Source organism: Grammomys surdaster, unplaced genomic scaffold, assembly GCF_004785775.1.
Source record: "Grammomys surdaster isolate TR1022 unplaced genomic scaffold, NIH_TR_1.0 167, whole genome shotgun sequence".
NCBI lineage: Eukaryota > Metazoa > Chordata > Mammalia > Rodentia > Muridae > Grammomys > Grammomys surdaster.
The window spans coordinates 5,952,667-5,977,292 of NW_021604615.1; the positions used below are offsets into that span (position 1 = coordinate 5,952,667).

Consider the following 24,626-nt stretch of genomic DNA (forward strand, 5'->3'; position numbering starts at 1 on the left):
ACACACCCACCCACCTGTCCACACACCCACTCACCTGTCTATACACCCACCCATCTGTCCACATACCCACACACCTGTCCACAAACCCTCACATACATCCACACATCCGCCCACCTATCTCCTCTTCCATATCCATCCACCACACACTGAGGCATCATCCATCTACATACATCCAACATGCCATCCACCATTCCCTGCATGCTGTCATTTATCCATCCATCACGCCACCCACTCGTCCATCTGCTCACCCTATTGGTTGGTCTTCCAAAGGAAACAGACTAAAGCATAAACCTTCCTACGTCCCACCCAGCACTTTAAGAGTACACAAGTGTCTGAGAATGGAGGATGAAGCATTCTCCAAGTGTTCTGTGTTAGGATCCTAATATTTATCCCATGACACAATAGCCTGTATATACTAGAAGCTGTATAATACATAAAGTCTAAAGACTAAGAAACAATACTTGAGTTTTATTTTACTGAGTTGATTATAATCTCACCCAGTCACTGGCACCTTTCTGTTCCCAACAGATGACATTCTGAGCAGCCCATCCATGTCTCTCTTTTTAGACCCTTGGGAGCACTGACAAGCAAACTCACAGCTCTGACCTCTGCACACAAGCGATCAGGAGCGTGATGGTGGACTTGGATCATTCTCCTTTTCAGCAGTATTTTTTTTTTCAAAGAAAAGATCAAAGTTTACTGGTGGCCTCTGCCCCAAATCAGAAAAGAAATAAGAAACACGATTTTTCAAATAAGAAATATAACTCATGGTATAAATGTTTGACAAGGGCTGTAATACACTGGGAGAGAACAAAGAACAGAGAAAGCTGAGAGAGAGAAAAAATGTTCTGTTCTGGACCTTAGGCTGACCTTCCAAAGATGAATGCAAAATAAATACGGGCAGACAAAAGAGATCGGAATACTGGGCAATGCGGGCTGGAGAGGGGCTGGGGAGTAGGGGCTGGATGTCAGATCATGTGGTCAAGACCGAATAGGAAAAGAAAAAAAATGCCAGCGAGGTGGGAACACCCAGGAACTAGACACCAACCTTTGAACCTAGAGGCATTGTGTATCCTGTAGCAGCAAAAGGGAGCTAAGGATCTGATAGAGAGATGTTTTAGAGACTGGCATATTTAGATTGTCAATACAAAAAACAAAAAACAAAAAAACCCATAAACACATTTCATTTTTACCATGTAAGTAACCTTCACTTCAAAGCATGAGGTGCTCTGGACCCGACTGGCAGGCTTGCTTAAGACTCAATGGTTTTCTCTAAGCTCCATTAGTGCCAAGTCAAAGGAAAAATGACCTGGTCAGGTTCCTGTTTACCAGTCCCTCCCGCTCAAGTAGCATCTCCACCATCAGGTCATCAAAAAGAGACAAGGGAGCGCTTTCAAAGCCCTGGCTCCCTCTAAACTGTTCAACTGATGCAGGGGCTCACCAATCCTCTGGGTCTTTATAAAGACAAAAGGAAGTGGGGACATAGTAAATTTCTCCACCCCTGAGCCAGCAGCAAGGAAACCTACTAGGAGCAAATTGTACCATATTCAGGACCCAAATGAAGTTTGACATGGATGCTGGATCCTCCTCCCAGATGCCCAGTGAGCTCTGAAGAAGGAGATCCCCGCCAAGTCTTGTTCCAAAGCGGAAGTAAAACAGATACTTTCACCCTTAGCCTGTCATGGCGGTAGTACCACGGAACTGTGGGAACTGCTAACAGCAAAAGTACTGTCTCGAAGGGTTTTCAGATGTAGAAAAAGACTACTCAAAATAGAGTGTGACTGAACTCTGAACAGATGGTCCCCAAAAATAATAAAAAATAAATAAATAAAAATTGAATAGCAAATCCTCAAATAACCCAACCTGAGCTGGGGAGGACTCGAGAGGGGGACGTCAGTGGAGAACTTTCTAGCATGTCTGTGGAGTATTTTTAGTACTTAATTGATATTGGCAGTATCTCCAGAAGACCAGCAGAGATAAGGTTTTTTTTATTTCCCATTTTAATCATGGAATGAACGAGGCGGGGACGGGAGCCAGATGACCTGATTTCTACCAGATTTTCACTGACTCAGCTCTGAACCAGAATTAGAAATGAAGTCAGCCCACCCCAGGCCCCTTCCTTATCTAGGTCACTAGAGCAAGCTGGTTCTCAGTAGCATATTAAACGAATCCACAGCCTGATGTCAGCCGGTGAAAAGGACCCTCTTGTGTTCATGTTGTACAGAAAATTCAACACCCATCCTGAGCTGACTGGTCACATGTCACTGGTGACCCCTCGCACTCCAGGGAACAGAAAGGAAGAAATCTGAATTCCCAGACCAGCCTTTACCACAAGAACACATTCTTCCCCAAACGTCAGTAGAGGGCTTAAGCAACCACATCTCCCAAGAGTTTTGCAATCAAGTAACTGAGGGAAATGACTCCTCCTTTCACAAGATTTTTGCTACTCCCCATTTTTTAAATTTTCCCATATTTTTTTTCTAGTAAAGACTGCGCGTTCATAATCGGATACCCAGCGCCCTCTCTGTTATTACCATGAGAACAGAAGCAGACTGGAGAGTAGAGACAAGCACTCACAAAACTATACAGTGAGTTAGCCCATGGCTCGCACTGTGCTGGAACCAAATGGCTCCATTCTGGCTGTAACAGTTTTCCACTGGGGAAGAAAGAAGAGCAGAGAGCCGGACATGCCATGCAAAGGCCGTCAGTGCCAGGAGTTTCCATGCCAGATGCTGCAGCTGCAGTGGGCACTATTCCAGCTGTGACCACCCTTAAGCTCAAGGCCAAATGCAGAGCGGGGGAGGAGGGTCTCCTTGTCCTCCGGTTCCCACAGTGTGCTACAGTGAGGACAGGGTGGCCACAAGTGACCGCCACAACCATGGCTTTTCACCACAATGGCGAGCAAGCAACGCTGAGGACAGGGACCTGAGGGTGTAGCTCGGTGACGGACCGTTCGCCTAGCATGTGGATCCCAGCAATGGAGGAAGGCATGGAGAGCTAGAAAGAGAAGCTTGTAAAATATTACACACACAAAAAAAAGAAACTTTGATGGGACCATGCTTTGTGATTTCATTCTTATAAGAAATCGTGTCAGTCGGGGGTGGGGGGGTCTGTAGGTTTTCAGCACTGAAACAATAGATGAATGAAGAGACGGAGACGTTAGCCACCCTGATCTGACCTGACTGGCACACCAAATGCAGACGTCAAGTTATCTATCCCACGTTGCCTAATAAGTATGTGCCAATAGTACGCATCAATGATAATAATTAAAAAGCTCATCACCTCATTAAAGTCATTTTAACTATATATGGACTTCTAAAATTCAATCTGTATCTTCTTAAAAAAAAAAATGTATACAACAAGGAACACCATTACGGCTCTGTCCTCCAGTGAAACTCAGAACTTGAAGAGAGGAACAAAATGCCATTGTTTATGAAGATGAAGAGAGGCAGGCAGCAGAGTGATCTCGGGGCTGACGCTAGCCATTCCAAATTAGGCTTGAAATAGAGTTTCATGCTGGAGGAACTTAAAATGTTTGCTTACCGTATTATCTACAGCAAGCACATAAAGATCCCGTAAAATGTGGAAAGAAAGGGCTCCTTTGTCATACCCAATCACGTCCCTGCCTCTTCGACCACTGTAAAAGGGGCTTAAGATTCAGCTCCCTCGACTCTCAGCCAGAAACTCAAATAGGAAGCAACTAGAACACGTGAGGTTGAAATAGTAGGGAATTTCTAAATTCAAAGAATAATTGCCAAGTACAAAACCAAAAGGGAACATAAGATGTATCATAAAATAAGTGTTTATCTAAGGAGCTGTAGAGATGGCTCAGCTGTTAAGGGCACTGGCTGCTCTTGCAAAGGACACAAGTTTGGTTCCCAGAATCTCAACATGGCAGCTCACAACCAGCTATAACTTGCATTTCAGGAGATTGGATGCTCTGTTCTGGCTTCTGTGGACACTGGGCATGCATTTAGTGTACATACGTGCATGCAGGCAAAACATACTCCTATATAAAATAAAACTAAAAATATCTTTTTGAATTTTAGCGTGTATACAACAAAATTTTACATGGATAAGTTGTGGCTGTTTTGAGAGCCAACATGAATCCCCTGTTTCAATCGAGTTTCTACTGTTTTTTCTTTACATTTTAGACAACAGGATCGTGGACCTTCAAGGGAACCACAACACATGCAAAAATGTTTGCTCGAACCTGGAACAAACCTTGGGTAAGAGGATCTAAATGGATTTTCACTGAAAATACAGGGAATTGGATGACCAACATAAATTAAAGTGTGCAGCCCACCCTCTGCACCTTCTTTGAAGAAGTTATTCAGTTATTGTTTGGCACCCATCAACACTAGAAACGGGATTCTGAGGTAGCCAACAGCACAACACACCCCACACAAGGAACAATCTTCCAATGTTGGAAAATCCCGAGCAGAATACAACCCAGGTCCCTGGCACAAGCCCTTGAGGCCCCATTAGCACCTGGCTGATGCCTCTGCCCCAAGCTAAACAGCAACAGAAAAATCTCTGTCCTGGACGTGATCCTGAGCCAGCTGTGTCCTGCTGTCATCTGGTTCCCTGAGATGTCACTTCCCAAGCAAGGCTGAACATAACTGAGAGATAAAAGCCATGAGTTTTTGTCCTTAGCTCCCAATGCACGTGGTTACCGGGAAGCGATTTGGGATGCTGGGTCGTGGTCAATGTGGGGACTGTGGTCTATGGGGGACCACGGTCAACGGGGAACCATGGCACTTAGCCAAAATTCCACAAGTTCAATCCCTTGAGCCTAGCCAGAGAGGCATCTGCAGGACCATATCCGGAATGTGAGACTGCTGGGAAAGTTGTAGGCAGGCTGCAATCTGTGTCACCGGGTCATGAAAAAGCTCCTGTGACAGGGCCCCTCTGGGAGCTCCCTGCATGCCTTCTACTTGACACTGTACTGCTACAGGGAGAAGGGATAGGACCCACACAGGGAAACAAGGGAAGGGCTTCTTTAGTCAGGGTAGATTTCAGTTCTTCTCCCAACTCGCCCACGCACCATGCTCTGTGAATTTCTCAATGAATTAAATGTAGCACAGGAGAAGGTTTCCCTGAAATTCAGTAAGTGTCAGTTCTACGTTACAAGCTCACAGGTTGCTACAAAGTTAACTGTGGGGCTCAGAGCAGCAAAGGGTAGAGAGGAGACACAGTAAACAGGTACGATGACTGAACAGCTACAAAAAAATTTTTGCAGAAAATTTCTAGTATATAAAAATCCAATTTTGCTCATCATCATTTGGGGAAAAAATACAAAATACTTTCTGAAGAACTAACACTCAGTCAACACAAGAATAACCAAGAGCAGTAAATACCCTCTTATCATGGCTGACTGAATACTTTCCCATGAAGCTATCCAACAGCAAACGGGACTTCACTGGTGGAAGGAAAGTATCAGCAGCAGAATGGAGCGCTGACAAGTCACTGGCAGGAAAAGAAAATTACTTTCAAGTCCTCCGTGGAGATGCAGACATCTCACACTAGATGGAGAACAGTTCTCTGAGATACCTTTCAGAGTTTCTGTTCTAAGCCACTCTCTGGAGCATCCAGGCTTCAATATTAGAACATAAGACATATACAGGCCTCCTGTCTCTATGCTTGCAGGAGTTTGGGGCAGTTTCCTCTCTGCTCTTGACCTTCAGCCAGAAGCTCATGAAAAATCACAGGACGTCTCACGCCTGCGGAGTATTCCTTTGTTCAGCCTTAGGATCTGAGCTACACATTTATTGTAAGGCCCTCTTCTCCATGACTCCTTTCACCCCATTCCCTCTTGCCCCTCCCCCCCAGACCCTGGTCACTCCAGGAAGCTCTACCTTCAGGGAAATGTCATCCATCCCTTGTCCCCTCCCTGGAGAATAACTGTAAACCCAGGAGATTTCTGGAACCCATGGTGTCTCATGGGCAGCTGGTCCTCGGTGGCTCTCAGTCTGGCCACCAGGGGGAGCGCTGGGTCTACATGTGTTGGACAGGTCCTCTGGGCTGTTACTGTAGCAGTGGTGTATAAAACAGGTGTGTGATGGCCAGACCTGAAATCCCTGTACTCAAAAGGCAGAGGCAGGAGGATGAGAGGTTCAAGGTCAGCCTAGGTTACATGAGACCCCAGGTCACCTCTGCGTATATGTGTGCTGTATGTGTGTGTGCACATTCAAGAAGACACAACAGAGAGACATAAGTTTGTCTAGGGAAAAGCTTTAATTGGAATTGAAATTTTGTGAAATTACGTATGAAATGGGTAGTCTAAATATTGGGGCTATGAAGTGACCAGGGGCTTTGACTGTAGAAACAATGTGAACTGTGAATTCTCCTGGTTTTATTAGTGAATGTTGATTATACTGAATGAAGACAGCCACTCCTCCCAGTCCCCGTTCCTTCCTCCCCTTCCTCCTGCTGCTCCCTTTCGCTTGCATCCTGGGTATGTTCCAGTTTGGCTTTTACATCTACTTTGTAAACTGGGAAGATCCAGTTTGTTAAATGACTGCATGAGAGTGGCACATGGCACAGAACAAAATTAAATCCAACAAACAGGTACGAATAGGACAAGAGTGAGTTCTCAAGTCCACAGTGGTGGCTCACCACACTGCCAGCAAAACGTACTCAAAGGTTTGCCTTTGGCTCTCTTCCCTGGGTTATAGAAAAAGTATGCCTTAAGGTAATTTCAGGGACTCTCCTGGCATTTGCCAACTGTAAAGTGTGGGGCAGTGGTGGTGGTGGTGGTGATGGTGATGATGGTGGTGATGGTGGTGGTGGTGGTGGTGATGATGGTGATGATGATGATGATGGTGGTGGTGACGGTGGTGGTAGTGGTGGTGGTGGTGATGGTGGTGACGGTGGTGGTGGTGATGGTGGTGGTGGTGGTGGTGGTGGTGGTGGTGGTGGTGCAACCATTCTTCAGCAGCTTCCAGAGAGGTGGCGATATGAGTCATCATGCTGACAGCGTATCAACATGAGCACTCATGAAGCTGAGAGCCATTAATACAACCTCTATCTGCTTCTCTCCTACAGACTTAAACACACAAGCCAGGCATAAAAGAGGCTCACAGCCAAGGAACAGAATTGCTACAAGTTCAAGGCCAGCCTGAGGTGTACAATGAGCTGCAGGCCAACCTAAGCTATGAAGTGTTGGCAAAAAATTAAAAAGAATTAATAATTGACAAGATAAATAAATATTCTTTTAAAACAGGAAAGCAATAGACCTAGAATGTGCTCAATGACAGGTTGGGAACTTTCCTAGCTGTGGCCTTGGATAATCATTGTATATCTGGGGTATAGCAGCAAGTCAGGGCTGAATCAGGTCACTGGGGCCAACAGAAGTTAGGGAACTTATATGCACAGAGCTAAACAAGACTCAAGGTTAACAAAGCACCCCCATTTAAGTAGCAGTTGTGTTCTACTGCCTTTGTTTATCCTGATTTGTAGAAGCCATCCCAAGCTCTTCCCCTGGCACACGGCCCTCTCTGCTGGGGCTTCTACATAGGCAGGAAATAGAATCAGGTGCTACACCGAGTTCACCCCACACTACTGAGGAAGTCACTCTGGGGACACCAGGCCACCTAGCAAGGAAGCACCCACAGTATAGACACGGTATGGGTGCTGCAAGGTACTGGCCTGCCACAGTCTGGACACACAGATAAGTGTCCTCTAAGGCCACACTTAAGCATCCCGTCTCTGTGACTTGACCTGTTGGTGTCTTCTGTTACTAAGCCCACTGGAATACTTTTAAGGAAGGCTGTCCTTGGAGGATGAGGTAGACCTCTTAGAGGAAAGCTGGACGTCCTCCTGACCTGGGTAACATGAGGTGATGGTCTCGGGGCTATGCAGATCTTCCATGATGTCACACTGTGGGTCCAATATGGCTGCCTTGCCTCTTTTTCTAAGCTCCAAGAAGTTTGTGGAGGGGCTGAGACTTCAGAACACATATAATAGATAATAATAAGACTTCACAAGGGTTGGCTATTTTCTGAGCCCAGAAAGAAAAAAAAAATAAATCGTTTTCTCATAAAGATAAGTTTTCTTACTGTCTTCATTATCTCTGAATCAACCATTTAAAGACCTATTCTCTTCATTAATGAGAAGTTTGAAAATTACACTCTGTTCCTAAGTAGCCCTTTGGAGGGTGAAGATGTTATTAACTTGAGAGTGTACGTGGGTGTGACGGGACCTTAAACAAACCCAGGACAGATAAATGTCAGGAAATGCCACAGTCTGGCCATGGGCTATTTTTTTTTTTTTGTCTGTGGTAACAAAAATATGAACAATACAAATGAAGTACTCGGACAAGCCAGGCTTGGTCCACGCACCCCATAACCCTAGCACTCAGAATGGAGGGGGAGGATAATCCGGAGTTCAAGGATACAGGAAACAGTCTCAAAAAATATATATATATAAAAGAGTAAGGAAGGAAGAAGGGAGGAGGGAGGAGTAGGAAGGGAGGAGGGGAGTAGGAGAGAAGGAAAGAAGGGAAGAGGGAGGAAGAGAGGAGGGAAGAAAAGAGAAGGGAGGAGGGGAGGAGGGAGGATAACACTTATAGCTAATAATATAGGCATATAAGACAGTCTTCAAACTTAAACATGAGGGACTTTGCCAGATATCCTCAAAACTAAATTAGGAGATATAAAATATTTACTAGAAAAATGAGAACACAAATAAAGCAAAAGATGCAGGAAGAGCCTAGCTTTCCAGCCCTGAGTGACAAGGACGGGCATCTGGCCCAGTGAGTAGGCCCTAGGAAGTCTGACTCAGTTTCCCCTCATTACGTCCTCTAATGGGAAAAGAATTCCCACAGGAACCAGAGGATTCTGGTCTTGGCTCCAATACCAACAGTTTCCCGGTGAGTAGATAGGCAGCCGTAGTCCATGGGTCAACTCTGATCAAGGATCGGTTACTTCCAGTTTGGGATGCCACACATCAACGCATTCTCTAATGAGGTCTCAGGACTCTTGTTGCAGCCCACATGTATCTGATGGCACACACTCTTAGTGTCCATTCTTAACTTCCCTTCCTCACCAAGCTCTCAGGCAATTAGCACTGAGCCATCTCCCCCTGGTATCCGGCATAGTTTCAAACCCCACTAACCACATAAATGGCTTCTCCAAATGGCAAAATATGCGATCCTGTCCATTAATACAGGGTCGCCTTGCCGGAGCTTGGGAATTCACAGACCAACCTCATGACCCTGGGAAACCACTGTCTAATGGACCCCAGGGATTGTAGCCTGTTTTCACTAAATATCACAGCTCCCTCTAAGTACAACCACCCAAACAAAGAAACAAAGCAAGAAGCTGAGCTTCTCTATCATTGTGAGGTCAGAAAAATCTTGACTTAAATGTAAGTGCAGAGGAAGATGGCCAGACTCTGCAGAAACCGGCTCCATGAAGAAAGGCCTCTGTGTCTGAATGGTTTTCTTCAGCCGGCCATTTCAGTGTAGCTCAAAATGGACACACATGTCTTTCCAAGCTGAAGTGAGGCATACGGAAAACCAGGCTAGGATCCAATTATTTAAATCACCATCCTAACAATAATTTAGATTTACTCTTTATGCCATTTTTACTAGGGCCTATTTCATAGAGGTTTGTAAAGTCATACTAAATTTATAGTATCATTTCCTGCTTTTATGTTCTTAATTGCTGAAATACTGATAGATTGAAATGTTAAGTTCCCTTGGCTCAAAACCAAAATGTGGAAACAAATTTCATTACAGTTTGCTAATTACGAGGCAGAAACTTTCCCACGAAATAGAGTATAGATGGGACAGTATGAAAACACAACATTCTCCCATGTAATTTGCTATTTTAACAACAACAACAACAGCAAAAGATTAGAGGGCAGATGACCAAGTACAGCTGTGTGAGAGACAGGGAGGGAAGGGACGGAAGCTGGCACAGAGCACCGAGGCTTGCCAGCACAGTGCTCACTCCAAGGCGCCAACGTCAGAAAGAGGTGAAGCCAAGCACCCAAATAACTTCCCTGGTCTCCCAGGTATACAGTTGTTCACTCTGTGGGATCCCTGATCACACACATAGAATTCCAAACCAACAGAAGTCTGTCCATCCTGCACAGAGTCCTTAGAGACCCCCACAGCTACAGCCAGGCATACAGAAATGACAAGCTCACCCACCCTGTCTTTGAATGGCTACTTTATAAATTTATGTGATTAAGCGCCTCGCTGTAATAACTTCAGGAGCAAAACGCTGGACAGAGGACAGAGTGACCCTGAGTGTGTGCACATGTCATCTGTCGCTGTGCACACAAACACCCTTCGACAGCCCGAGTTAATCTGCACTGGGTGCTCATGGTGCTTGAGGCAACAGACGATATGCATAAGGTCCAAAGTATAAGCTATCTAGAAGTCTAGACCCTGTCTAGGTATCAGCTCTGGCTGACTCTGTCTGTCTGTCTGTCTGTCTGTCTCTGTCTATCTCTATCTATCTACCTATCTACCAGTCTGTCTATCTGTCTATTTCTATTTGCCTATCTGCCGATCTATCAATCTCTGTCTCTACCTATCTATTTATCTATATCTGTCTGTCTGTCTGTCTATCTGTCCATCTCCCCACATCCTTTCTCTATCTGGGCCATTGAGAGAGTTCTGCCCTAGAGAAAGCATGTGCACAGTTCCAGGCTGGGATAAACAGATGAAAGATACTCACTGAGCTGAGAACGTGCACCCAGATTCCCAGGTCACTAGGAAAGGGAAGTGGCTGTGTCTCCTCCCATGCTCATGATCTAGAACCTTCCCCCTTCTCTTCAGTTCCTGGTCCTTATCTAACAGTAAAATCAAAGAAACCTCTGACAGACTGCCTCTTGATGAGGGACAACAATCAGAAAAGGCATTGGAGGAAGTCAAGCTAGATTTAAATAGTTCCTTTAAATGTTAGCAGCGACTTCCCATGTCCAAGGAAAAATACTTGGGAGATAAAACATGGAGACCTAAGTAGATTAGGAAATAGAAAACAGGACAGCCCTGTCATCAGCCATCACAAGAGTCAAAGGGAAGAAAACCCATGGGCATCAGCGTCTCAAGACATTTCACTTCAGAGCTTGCAAGAGAAATGAGTGACGGAGGTCCTCTGCTAAATTCTGCTGAATCACAGGGCCCTTTTCCCAGAACACAATCACTGGAAAAGCATTTGACCCTGAGGAAACGTCTACTTATAAAGTCACCATTGAGGCTGACCTCAAATCAGCTCAGCGTCCTGCAAGTCACCACATTCCAGCTCTAGCTGATAAAACACTGGACAGGCCTGTGCTGGAGGACATGAAGTCAGATGTCCCCCCTGTGAGCATCACCACGAAGGAATGTGTTAGACAGAGAGGACCACATAAACAGCTGCATGAACAGCTGCCCTGCATTGTCCACCTGAGGGGACAGGTGAAGACAGACATGTCCTCCCCATCTGGACCTCACATCTGAACTCAGGATTCATGTGTTGAATTCTAGTCCCCAGGTGGTGGTGTGAAGAAGGGGACAGGGGAGACTCTGGAAGGTGATGAGGTCAAGAAGGACTCAACAGAACCTAGGGAGCTCATGGTCTCTCCCACCCTGAGTATACCACGGGAACACCTGTCTGTGAGGAAGTGGGCCATTATCAGACAAAGAAGAATCCATGACCTCAGACTTCCTGCCTCCAGAGTTACATTTTAAATCACTTAGTCTGGCATGTTTTGTTACAACAGTATCTTACACAGACTAAGACAAAGAAAACCATCCTGATACTATATGTAAGGTATCAGGGTCCCTGATCCCCCTTTTCTGATATTCACATCCCAGAACTGATTTGTACCTCTGGCTCACAGGTCTGGTGCTCACTCTAGATAAGGTAAACCTGTGCTGAGAGCAGACGGAGGGGAGAGAATACTGGGAAAGGACTAGTAACTCGGGGAGGCGCACGAGAGAATTTCATTAAGAAAGGGAAAGAGATGGTCTGGGGCCCAGCAAACAAGTCTTGGATCAACATCATCTCAGGCCCAGCTGTTATCATCAGGCCTTGGAACCACCAGGCCCCAAAGAATGTTGTTCCTCAATAGAGGCAAGCAATTAAAAACCATAAGAAAGAAAAACGTTACTTTAACCTCAATCAGAGGTTACAATGTTATGATCAGCTGGAAGTAAAGTCCCCTCAACTGTATATTGTTCCTGCCCTGAGAGGCAAAATGATCAATTAACTGTCCCTTGTTGTCTCTGAAAGAAGTGAGTGTCTTCTTTCTAAGGTAGGATGGAGAGGCAGGGGAGAGGGAGACCAGGAGAAAGAAAGCTAAGAGAAGGGAGGCCCGGAGGAGGGGGTGCCCTTGCAGAACCAGGCTGAGGGGACACAGCCTACACCAGTCTGTTCCCAACACTGTGTGTGGTCCAGGAATGGACAGTGTGACTCTTCACCAAGAACCTCTGAACAAGACACCAACCCCCTGGGGCTCCAAACCTTATCAGCAGGAGGCAGAGTGGAGAGCACACCCAAATCATCCACAGGGATGAATCATGATTGTTTATAAGATTCCTCAGGACAGCAGGAAAGGTTCTGGAGAAAATATCCTGGAATTCTGGGTAAGAACGTGGTTTAGGGATAAGTCTTCAGGGCCCTTCTTTTCATCCACAAAAAATAAGCATCTGATTAGATTGGGGTACCACAGCATGGTGGGACAAGACACTCCTGCTTTCAAACAAGCTCCCATGAAAACGTACCCCTGTCCACTGAGGGTAAACTTGGGGTGCAGTAGGGAAGTAAAGTTCAGAGGCCACTCAAGTGCAGCCGAGCACGCTGCTGTTTTCAGGGTCTTCCTTCTGCTCTCCTCAGCCCGAGCGGAGTGCCCAGCTGCATTCCTGCTCCCTCCACTGTGGTTATGTGGTAAGGGCTGCCTGCCTGAGTAACCACTACCAAAGCCTTCCAGTGCCTTGGGAGCACCGAGAGCTTATGCAGGGGAGAGGGACAGAGCTCTGAAGTGCTGAGAAACTTAGCTCAGGGGAGTTTCCTGTGGCCGTGTAATCCCTTCCAGAGGAAACCTTTTCCAGACTAATCCTGGAGCTGGGTAATTTAGACCCTGGAATTCACGTCACCTCAAGAGCCATGATCCTCTCACCCAGAGTCACGAGCTGACCTCTCAGTGTGAAATGCTTCAGCAGGACACTGGACAAGCCTTTGTGGTCCCAGGAAATATGTGAGAAAGTCCCAGCTAGCAGCCATTTCTGAAAGTATCCTTTCTCTATTAACAGATGGGTCGATCATCATGACTAACAGGGACCCCACTGAGGGGCTTGATGCCCATTGAGGGAATGGTTTCATTGCAGTGCCTTAGAGATCACCACCCCCTAGACATCACCCTCTCTTACTTGATCCTCATGGGAAGAAATTGAGTGGCTTTAATATGAAGCCAAGTAATGGTTCTCAACCTGTGGGTCATGACCCTTTGGGAGTCAAATGACCCTTTCACGGGGATAGCATATCATATTCATATTATGATTCATAACAGCAGCACAATTATAGCTACCAATGAAACAGTGTTAGGTTGGAGGGGGGCACCACTGCATGAGAAACTGCATTAAAGGATCACAGCATTAGGAAGGTTGAGAAACATTGCATATTACCATTATAAAGATTATAAAGACTGTCTAATTAGCCAGGAGGTATGCTAGACCATATATGGACATGGAGTTGAGGCGTGCCTTTGACATCATGGATTTGCCAAAAGGGAAAAATACAAGAGGGGCCACTTCCCCAAAGCCGACTGGTATGCTCATTAACTCCGATTCTCCCTTTGTATAACTGCCCACCATGCTCCAACCACTTCACAAGGACCTGGGACTGTTAATGTCATCTGAGGGTATAGCCCCCAATGCCCGCTCTCCATCTTCATTGTCAGCCTGATTGCTGCCTGGAAGTATGTACCGTGTACTCCTGACAGCAACCAACAGACAATAGGGAAATCCGTAGGCAAGGTTTTCATTTGTCAGGGCTTAGGGTAAGTCTTTGATCTGTAATTAAAACACACAACCTCCTTTTGTCCTCTTTGGAAGTTTTTTCTCCTGCCAGCCAATGTCATGTTGTGTTCACTGCTACATAAAGAAAATTCTGTCATGCTGGCCTTGTATAATCAAGACAAGAACTGCCGATGCCTGTCTCACTGATGGATGCAGTGTAGTCTCGTGTGAAATGCCAGGCTGTTAAAGCCACAGGATGGGGCCCTATTGTGGATTGGCTGAATTCCATGGCCAAGCTTCCAGGAAAATCCGCTTCCAATCAAAACTGAATGTTACAGATCTAGGGCTATATATCATATTCAGGGCCATACACGTCTTAACCAGAGTCATGAGCCAACCTCTGGAGCTAATTTTCAAGGCACTAAATTCCCTACTGCTGTTTCTGAACATGGAAACCTAACCCACTTACTATGTTCCAAGCTGTGCTGGAGTAGCTACGTTCCAAACAGCTGCAAGTGGAGGGCAGTGGAGAGTTACCCCAGAGTCGAACGGCCTCAGAAGCACATGGTTAAGGGGCAGGTGGAGCTTAATGTCGGGATCTAGGCTGATCAATGTGAGCAGAGGCAGCTGGGGGTTCCTTAAAGGGTACTGATACACCAGGAAAGCAGGACAGGACACAGTGTGCAGACTGAGACACACCCTCGTGGTCAGGGATCCCTCTTAGTGGCTTCCCTGTGGCAAACTGTCAATGTGTCCCGGAATTCTGACAATTCTTATAAAATCCTTTAAAAATTCTATCCAAAAAGAAAAAAAAAAAAGACAAAAGTAGGTGACTGTGAGAATCCACGCCGATTCTCACGATCAGGGAGCCAGAGGATGATTCATGCTCAGTGTGAGGAAATGGGAAATAGGAACATCTGGAAAAAATCTTGGCATGACAAGACAGCAGATACACATGGAAAAGGACGAGTGTGTGCTGGCCCATATCACCCACCAAACGGGAAGAGAACATCCCCAGAGCCTACAGACAAACATGCATGGCCCAGAGAGCTGGAGCCAGACACAGCCGAGCCCTGGAGCCCTGCCTTCTCAGAAACGCAGTAACATTTCATACAGAATACCCTGTAGTGAGACCTGACTAAGAACTGTTGGCAAGGAAGGGGGTGGGGTAGCCTGGGCAGAACTTGGAAGGAAATGCACTACAGGAAAAGCAGTTAGCTTCAGAACACTGAGTGTTTGGGAAGGTTGGGACATCGGGTACAAGAGTCAGGTTCTTCTGGAAGTCACGGGGTGACGATTTTGGAAATGGGCAAGAGAGTAAGAGGTGGGCTGGAAGCGGGTGGTTAATGCTTCCAGAGTGACCTCCCAAGTGCAGCTCACACTTCCTCCAGCAGAAACAACAAAGCCCACCCCAGCTCTGCTGTGACTGACAGGCTGCCTGAGATCTCAGTCTGAGTCCTGGGAGCTGCCAGCTGGTCACTTGGTCCCCATCTCTGTTGGAATGGAGGAGTTCTTAGGGTGTGAGGCTGTTGCGAGTTGAGCCAGCAAGCAAATATTCCTCATATTTATCTCAACCCTGAAAAATACTGGCCCCGCTGCCCTGTCAGGCGTGCCCTGCACTTCTGAGTGTTTAGCTTCCTAAGTGGGATTTCGGGTTTCACACTAGCTCCGGGTACATGCTCGTCTGAGCGCCTAGCCTAAGTGGCTTGATGAAAGCCACTCCTTGTGAGATGGAGGAACCCACACCAGAGTCAAGAGCAGCAAACAAAAGCACCTGCCTACTGCTGCCAAGTGTGAGGGGTAGGGACACACGTGCTGTACCACACCCAGAAGGTTCCTTGGGGATAATTGATGGGAAAGAGTTCCAAACCACCTGCAGCAAAAATGTGTGCTTTACTACCGTTTCCCAAACGGTGCCTTCACAATCTACCCAAACCAGAGATGTGTACTGACATCCTGAAGGCAGCCAGGGACCACATTTAGGGAAACTGAACAGAATACCATTCACTGTCTCTTCAGGCTTTTCAGAACCCTGACAAATAGCAAGACATCCCACCAGGCTCAAAAATGTTAGGGACAGTCTTAGAGACTCATGGGGCACACGCTAACCTATGCCTAGTAAGAAAGTCTGTTACTATCTTACAGTGCGCAGTGGCATTTCTTTTGTTAAGTTTGAATTTATATACCTCATATACTGAAAATAAGAAAGCGGATTTTCCTTTCAAACACACGAGATTCCAGTAATCGAAACTCTTCGAAGTATCTTCTCAGAGAAAGTGTTTAATAAACTTGCTTCTTCTTGTGAATAACCTGCTGTTCATTCAAATCAGTTAACTGGCCCAAAGTCTCAAAGAATCTTCACAAGAGTGTGTTCAGTGGCTACAGAAAAGAATGTATTTCCTGGGAAGAAATAGGCTACCTCTTAATGTTTAAATGATATACTTGGTGTAGCTTAATTTATGGAAAATAAATTTATAATATTCCATTACTCATAAAAATATAATCTCGCCCTGTCATCCTTAGGGGCCTCAATTTATGCAATTATGCACAGACACAGAGAATGACAAAGAGTAGAAAAAGAGCCACTAACCCATATGTAAACCAGAATATATAAAAGCATCATGCTCCTACATTCGTATTTCATAATAAAATCACGACCAAAGTGGTTTCTGGTGTGTGTTTTTTTTTTAAATCAACAAAAGGAATGCATTTGTAAATGGAAGATTACTGAATTCTCCAAAGATACCAAAAAAGTGCAACCCTTGGCTTGGGAGAGAATGTCACCTCAGACCTAATGGTGAGTAAGAAAGCAGTCTGTGTTTGTGATGCAGAGAGGGTAAAGTCCTGCATCTTAAAAGTGATGTTATGGCCTAGGGCATGTTTAGTGATCATCACAGCATAGCCCAAAAATGACTAGAATGCAAGCCATGACGCTCTTAGAATCAGAGAATTTCCGGTTCTGAGACAGGAGGCATGGCCCTGCAGGGATGAGGGACAAGCAGTGGGAAGCAGTACCTAGATTTGAAAGTCTGGAAAATTCCACCTCTCTTCTGAGGATCGGCTGTGATGAGCAAGCACGCCTCGTGGATAGGGCTTTCCTCCCACTCCCCATGTCTTTGACCTGGGATTTAACCCTATGCTCTGAGCAACCAGAAAAGGTGCAACTGAACACAAGCCAAACCATCACACTCCCATAGACAGACAGGGAAGGCTATTCGCGCTCTAAGGAGCCTGCAGAATGTATAGGGACAGTGACAGCGCCTCTTCCACATGGGGTGGAAGAAGCTAGTGTCCATGGTCTTAGACTTGGGTTCTGACTACATATTTGATAAGGCCGTATTTGCTACCACAACAAGCCAAGGAGGTAACAAGCCCAACCAGAACTATGAATTTCCTCAAAGGTGAAAGAGTTTCCTATGGGAATTCTCACTGAGAGGGAAGTGCAGCTCTGCATCTCTTGACATACCCCTAAACTGATTCCCTTGATGGAAGGAACAAGCCTTTCCTGAGACTGACTAGATGCTATTTATCTAGGTAGGATTCTCACAACCTATCTCAAGGAGGAGGAACTGCAACACAGGCTCCACCTGTCCACCTCCCTGTCTGTCACAGCATGATTCCCTGTGCTCTGCTTGCCTAACAGTCTGACAACCTCACTGACTCTGAAAACAAGACCTGGAAGGGCTGCCCACAACCCGAGGGGAACAGGTTGAGTTCTGGGGGGGGGGGGGTCCTCCAGACATGGTCCCAACCACTATTGGTTTAGAGTGCAGGGGTGATCTTATAGATGTTCAACAACCTAACATTATGAATGAAACCAAGCAGGGCTGCAACTAGCAGCTGCTAAGAATGGGTGAATCCAGTTGTTGTCCTTCTTTTTTTTTTTTTTTTTTTTATTGGATATTTTATTTACATTTCATATGTTATCCCCTTACCCCATCCCCCACCCACCCGGGAACCCCCCATCCCCTTACCCCTCCTCCTTCTTCTCCGTGGATGTAACCCACACCTACCCCCCCACTCCCACTTCTCCACCCTCAAAATTCCCACCCCCTGGGGCATCCAGCTTTCATGAGGTCAAGGATCTCATCTTCCACCTGTGCCCAGCAGGGCCCTCCACTCTTACATATTCAGCTGAAGCCCTGGATCCCTCCAAAAGTGCTCCCAGGCTGGTGGTTAGGACCCTGGGAGCTGTGGTTGGTTGGTATTGTTGCTCTCCTCATGGTGCCACAAACCCTTCCAGCTCCTTCAGTCCTCACTCTAACTCCTCCATTGAGAACCTCATGATCAGTTCAATGGCTAGTTGTGAGCATCTGCCTCTGAATATGTCAGACTCTTGAAGGCCTCTGAGGAGACATCCATATCAGGCCCTTATCAGCATGCACTTCCTGACTTCCACATCAGCATCTACCTTTGGTGACTGCACATGGGATGGATACTCAGGTGGAAAGGTCTTCAAATGGCCCCTCCTTCAGTTTCTGTCCCTCACTTTGTCTCCATATTTGCTCCCTCGAGTATTTTGTTGCTCCTTCTAAGAAGAACTGAATCACCCCCACTTGGTTTTCCTTCTTCATGAGCTTCATGTGGCCTGTGAGTTGCATCTTGGGCATTTCAAGGTTCTGGGCTAATATCCGATAATCAGTGAGTGAATACCATGTGTGTTCTTTTGTGATTGGCTTACTTCACTCAGGATGATAATTTCTAGTTCCATCCATTTACCTAGGAACCTCTCGAATTCATTGTTTTTAATAGCTGAGTAATACTCCATTGTGTAAATATACCACATTTTTTTAATCCATTCCTCAGTTGAAGGACATCTGGGTTCTAATGGAAGAAACTCGAATGTCCAAGAAGCACCTAAAGAAATGTTCAGTGTCCTTAGTCATCAGGGAAATGCAAATCAAAACAACTCTGAGATTCCATCTCACACCAGTCAGAATGGCTAAGATTAAGAACTCAGGTAATAGTAGATGCTGGCGAGGGTGTGGAGAAAGAGGAACACTCCTCCATTGTTGGTGGGACTGCAAGATGGTGCAACCACTTTGGAAATCAATCTGGCGGTTCCTCAGAAAATTGGACATAGCATTACCTGAGGATCCAGCTATACCACTCCTGGGCATATACCCAGAAGATGCTCGAACATATAACAAGGACATATGCTCAACTATGTTCATAGCAGCCTTATTTATAATAGCCAGGAGCTGGAAAGAACCCAGATGTTCTCCATTTTCTACTCCGAGACATATTTAGCTATATCTAGGGATATCTCTCTTCACCACAGTGGAGCATCGTGTTTCCCAAACTGACTGTGTAGAGACCAGGGAGGCTGCAGGACATTCCTCAACACACAAGAACTTCCACAGGAAGAAGGAAAAAAAAAAACCATCACACTCAAAACGTAGAGACCAGGTATAGAATCTGCATTAGCTGTTTGCTTCCATGGTAAGGTAAGCGTCATGGTAACATGTTTTTAAAAGCGCTCATCGCGATATGTGAGCTGGTGTAGACATGGAAAACCAAGCTCCCACCTTTTCTTTTCCACTCTGACACACCTAAGCCTAGCTCTAGTGTCTGTGAGCAACAGCTGTTGTCTGTGTGAAGATATCCGATAAGTCAAACAGGGGATCTGGGTAACTGTTAAACATCTATGGGGGCTCAGCATCTGGTCAAGCCACAAGCCAGTCATCTACCCCCAAGGGGAAAAGCTCTCCTGTGTATGTTCGCTTCTAACACTACACCAAATGCTTCCCAGATTTTCAAGCTAGAAACAGAATGATTGCTTCCAGACTGGCCCTATCTCCAACCCTTTCAGATCTGATACCGCATGCTTGCTAGACAGAGAGACAGAAGTGTGAGGAAGCACTCTATGTGATGACGTTATCTCTGTGGTACAGACCAAGCATGTGAGGGGGGTCATGAATCACAGGCAGCGTAATGAGTAGTGACAGGGAAATGTGTTTCCTCCCACAGCTTTGGCAAGGGTCTGGGTAACCGCTGGGTTCAAGTGTTCTATGAAGATTCGAGATACCCACATGGCTGAGTTAGTACTCTCTGTGCACCCAGGACTGCAGGAAGGCCCTTTGCATGAATCACTAAGGCAGAAAGACTAAGCTTTGTGATTATAGCGTTCATCAACATGACATGGGCAGTTTCCAGTGATGGATGAACATAAATTAACATGTTTTTCTACATATGTGTGGACATCAGATTCTAACCTATATCCAAATAGATCTGATGTAAGACCACGGGGTGGCCCTGATCCTACTTCACCCAGGAAGCTGTCCTATCATGCTCCAGACCAGTTGTAGTTTTATATAAATGAGGACTGCCATGGTCACATGATTAGAAAGACTTCTTAAACAGACCCTATTCCAGCAATGCACAAATGCTTAACTTCCATGCATAAAGCAGATGTCAGGGACTGGATGCCTTTACCATCCCTTGGGGAATCCTTATCAAGTAAAAATATCCAGGCCCTAATCAAGCATGCAAGCCCTATCAGTTTAAGATAGCATTCCCACAGATCCACCAGGAGGACACAAAGCCATTATATGCAAGGCCAAATCAGTTACCTAATTTGAATATAAAGGGATCTCCTAGGAAGTGGGGACAATAGCAACTCAGGGTGATCACTGAAAGTCAAAGGACATGTGTCTGGCATTGTATGGATTGCTTGGTGACAACGTTCAGATCTACCTGCAACTCAAGAGCCTGACACAGCACAAAGCCATATGGCAATTCACCCCAGATCCTCCAATGTCCAGAGAGGGGACTGGGCACTGTAACACTGTCCAGCGTCCCTTGGAGATTTCGGAAGCATGCATAAAAAACTGATCACAACTTTTCTCTGGCTTTGACAGTCTCTCTTACTTAGGTAGCTGTTACTCTCTGAGCTATGTGTTTCTCCCATCCTATTTCTAAGAACAACAAACCCAAATGAATTTAATGTGTGGACATTTTAAAACATCAAGGGAAAAAAGGTCCTTGGGAATTGAAGACATTTGTGTGTCATTTAGGACTCCTGACTTCAAATACCAGACTTCCATAGTATGGTCGGGGATGATGGTAAAGGAATGTTTGGAGCAGATATAATCAAGCCACATTATATACATGTGTAAAATTGTCAAATAATAAAATTATATTTAAAAAATAAAAGGAGAGTTTGGCCCACCAAAAAGCAAGAAAAAATATCTTTTCCTGGTTCTATGATTCTTAAATAAGAGGGAAGAGAGCTTATTCAGAGTTGCCATTTTAAATTTGAGAAACAAGTGCTCATTTTTATATATAAAAAAATCTAGACAAGTATGTAAAAGATGAAAATTTGTTTTAAAAATATTAATTCAAACAGAAACCCTTCAAAGCATATAGGAACTTTTTTTTCCAAAAAATACACTGAATTTGGGGCTTATCCATTCCAAAAAGTACCACTGAGTCAAAAGATAGTGCTCTACCACAGACAACACAAAGAGACTATCCAGACTTTCCATGCTGCGTGTCACTGATTACAGCAATCCCTGGAGAACTCCTGGTACAGTGATAGCATTGCCCAGAACACTGTTAAACACTTCGCTTCCCTTGGGCTGCTCTGAGGAAATTGTTAAAGCAGGAAGGAAGTGGACCCCCAGCTACTGATTATACAGTTAGGTTCATGATCTAGGGAAAGGGGCAGCCTTCAGACAAGATCATGAAGTGTGTGCTCTTACCTTTTGTCCCTTCACGCCATGACAGTCACATTTTCCACAGCCAGAGCCACCACAATCACCCTGAAAGAAAGAAAGAAATCAAGTTTAAACAGGAGATCACTTTCAAAGTACTGTCAAGATTTTAATTGAGTGCCAGTGAGATGGGCCTGTGGATAAAGGCACTTGCCACCAAACCTAAGGACCCACATGATGGAGGGAGAGAACCCACCCTGGCCAGCTGTCCTCTGACTGACACGTGTGATGAGGCACAGGTACACACCTTCACCCATAATAGATAAATGAATGCAATGTCTAAAAATATTTGAATTGTGACATCAGCATCTTCATCCATTTACGAGACAAGTCCCCTCTAGCACCCGCCACTTGACCTGGAGGAGAATAACATGGAGTCGCACACTTCATAGAGAAATCCCTGGGTCCTATGGCTCACGGTCTTGGACTCAGTGATACAATGATACTTGTTGCAAAAACTGGCTGTCCTTTGTTAGAGACAGTCTCACCTAGGGATTGTGTGAACAGTGTTGCAAGGCAAACAAAAGGCTCAGCCTTTTGTTTCACACCTAAGATACAGAGAACCAGGGCTCCATGAGGTGGGCCCCTTGTTTTTCCAGAGACTTAGAGCTCTGCAAAAGACTAGAGAAAGAATCAAGGAATGAGCTTGCTTTTATACTCAAGTGTTTAAACTAAATGAAAGCTTGGATATTCATCTAAAGAAAGCTACTACAAACCGCATTTGTTGTTGACTGCTTACGGACATCAACAAGAGCTGGAGGGGAACCTCTTCAAATGCCCAGTGAGAACCTAGCAACCATCATATGTAAAAAAGCATCCTAGCCCCACAGGTATGGACACAAAATAGAGAGGTTTAACATAACATGCTAAGACAAGATTGAAATCTGGACCCAACCCAGCTTCCGGTTCGTAAAGTGGCCAAGAGGAGAAAAAACAAACTCAGAATGAGACATAGACGCCGCACTTCACAAAGCTCTTGGCGGAATCCAAGTTTTAAACCGTTGTAGACAGCGACGTGGTATTAAAAGGGAGGAGAGGACACAGGGTGAACCATTTAGCGAGCTTTACTAGAGGTGCCGTGTCAGCTTGGAAATAAAATTTAGACCCACATTCTGCTTCAGGTGGTAACGGTTCCTTCAAAATAAACGTGTGCTAATAATGGTCCCTGGCTCTCGAGAAGCCTGTATTTTTAACAACATCCTCGAAGCTGCATCGCCATGGAGATCCTGTGCCCAAAACAATCCCATCTGGAGATACTTATTTTATGTTAGAGCCCAGCAAGAGCCACCAGGACGGTGAGCTGTTCTTAATTTTATGTTTTGTAGATGGGGACACTTGACAGCTACCCAAGTAAAGCCCAGTGGTCAGATCTGTTTCTCTCTCTGACTCACAATCCAGACATTTCAGCCTGTGTTCTCACAATCCTCCTGACATTTCAAATGTCAGGAGCCTCCCTGTGTTCTGCCTGGCTTCTGAATTTGAGTTCTAGTCACTACCAGGGCCAAAGTCTTTAGCCTAGGCTGAAGAACCTTCTAGAACACACAGAGAAAAACTCTGAGGGAATTCAACAGACTCAAGCTGACTTAACTGTCCCCATCTCTGACTACCTCCCCCCCAACATATACACCATGAAATGTTGATTTAGGGTATCATGGGGTACCCTGTGCCTTTAACCACAAACTGAACTTGCTTCGGAGCTGTTTTGAGCTGTTTTATCAAAAGTACCTGGGTAGGAAAGCCCACACTAAGAAAGGAGGTTACTAATTAATCAACCAGAGGCATGTCACCCATTGCTGGGTCTCTCTAGGCTTTGGGATCATGGACACCAGAAGGTATGCAACTGCAAGTCGGGCAATCCTCCTTGTTGGTGTCTGCCATTCCCTAAAGCGACTGCTTTGAAGCAAGGGCAGTTCAGCCCACTTGTGAGCTTCTGTAGGACTTCACCTTTTCCCCCATTGATTTCACTCAGAGAAACGAGCCCAAGAGACTCCAGGAGCTGCAGGGTCTGTGTGAGAAATGGCTCTCAATCACCCACATTTAGCAGACTCAACAACAGCCTTGGGTTGCCAGATTTCCTCTGTGAAAGCCAAGGGCAGTTCCTTTGAAATATCACATTTGAAGAGAAGCTAAAGACAGCTGTGTGGTGAGGCTGGAATTTTCTGTCTGAAGCTCTGGCCGTCTAGGAAGCTCTATTCTATTCACCCTGAAGGAAGCCTTCTCATCAGTTTCCCAGAGTTGTTCCAGTCTCCATCAGTGGAGTCCATAAGCACAGGAGACATCCCAATCCCTGCCCTGGGCAGAGACAGTGAAGGCCAAGGCTTACAATACAGAAGCCCGGAGGGGTGGATAACAGTAGTCATCTTGGCTGGGACCTACTCCAGGTCTTAAGAAACTCTTGACAGAATCTAGAACCAAATCAAAGAGATAGGGCACCCCCTCCTCCCCCAGTGCAGACACAAAAGTATCTAATTCCAGAGACGACACATATATCTTTATTGACACAGGAAATCTTTCTCGTTTTTTAAGGCATACAGGAAATCTTATTACCGAGTGCTGATCCCCAGAAAGCAATTCTGAAGGGTTGATTGTTTTAATAACATCTAAATTATGATCTGCTTTTTAGAAAGTTAAAAAAGAGAGAGAAAGAGATGTTTGGAGGTGGGAGGTGGAGACGGGGTCTCATTATATGAATGAGGTTGGCCTAGAACCCTAAGTCCTCTTGCTTAGCCTTCTTGATGCTGGCTGGCATTACAGGCAAAAGACCACCAACCTGACCAAGAGAAGAACTGGAGACTACGCTTTCCGTGGGTGTCATTCTGGTTGGCCTTACATCTTATGTAAATGACTTGATTGGAAACAAACATCAGGTTTTAGAAAAACAGCCACAAATCATGTGATATTTGTTTTTTGTTAACTAGGACTGAGACTGAAATGTCTGTATTCGGATCCTTAGTCAT

The 24,626-nt window shown here is 45.5% G+C and overlaps 1 protein-coding gene across 1 annotated transcript in view; it reads right to left on the reverse strand.

Annotated features, from left to right (window-relative positions):
• Col4a1 (collagen type IV alpha 1 chain) overlaps positions 1-24,626 on the reverse strand; it is a 119,228-nt gene that overhangs the window by 51,795 nt on the left and 42,807 nt on the right. Inside the window, exon 2 of the mRNA XM_028766335.1 lies at positions 21,658-21,717. Within this exon, the coding sequence (XP_028622168.1) occupies positions 21,658-21,717 (60 nt within the window). The remainder of the gene's footprint in view (positions 1-21,657; positions 21,718-24,626) is intronic.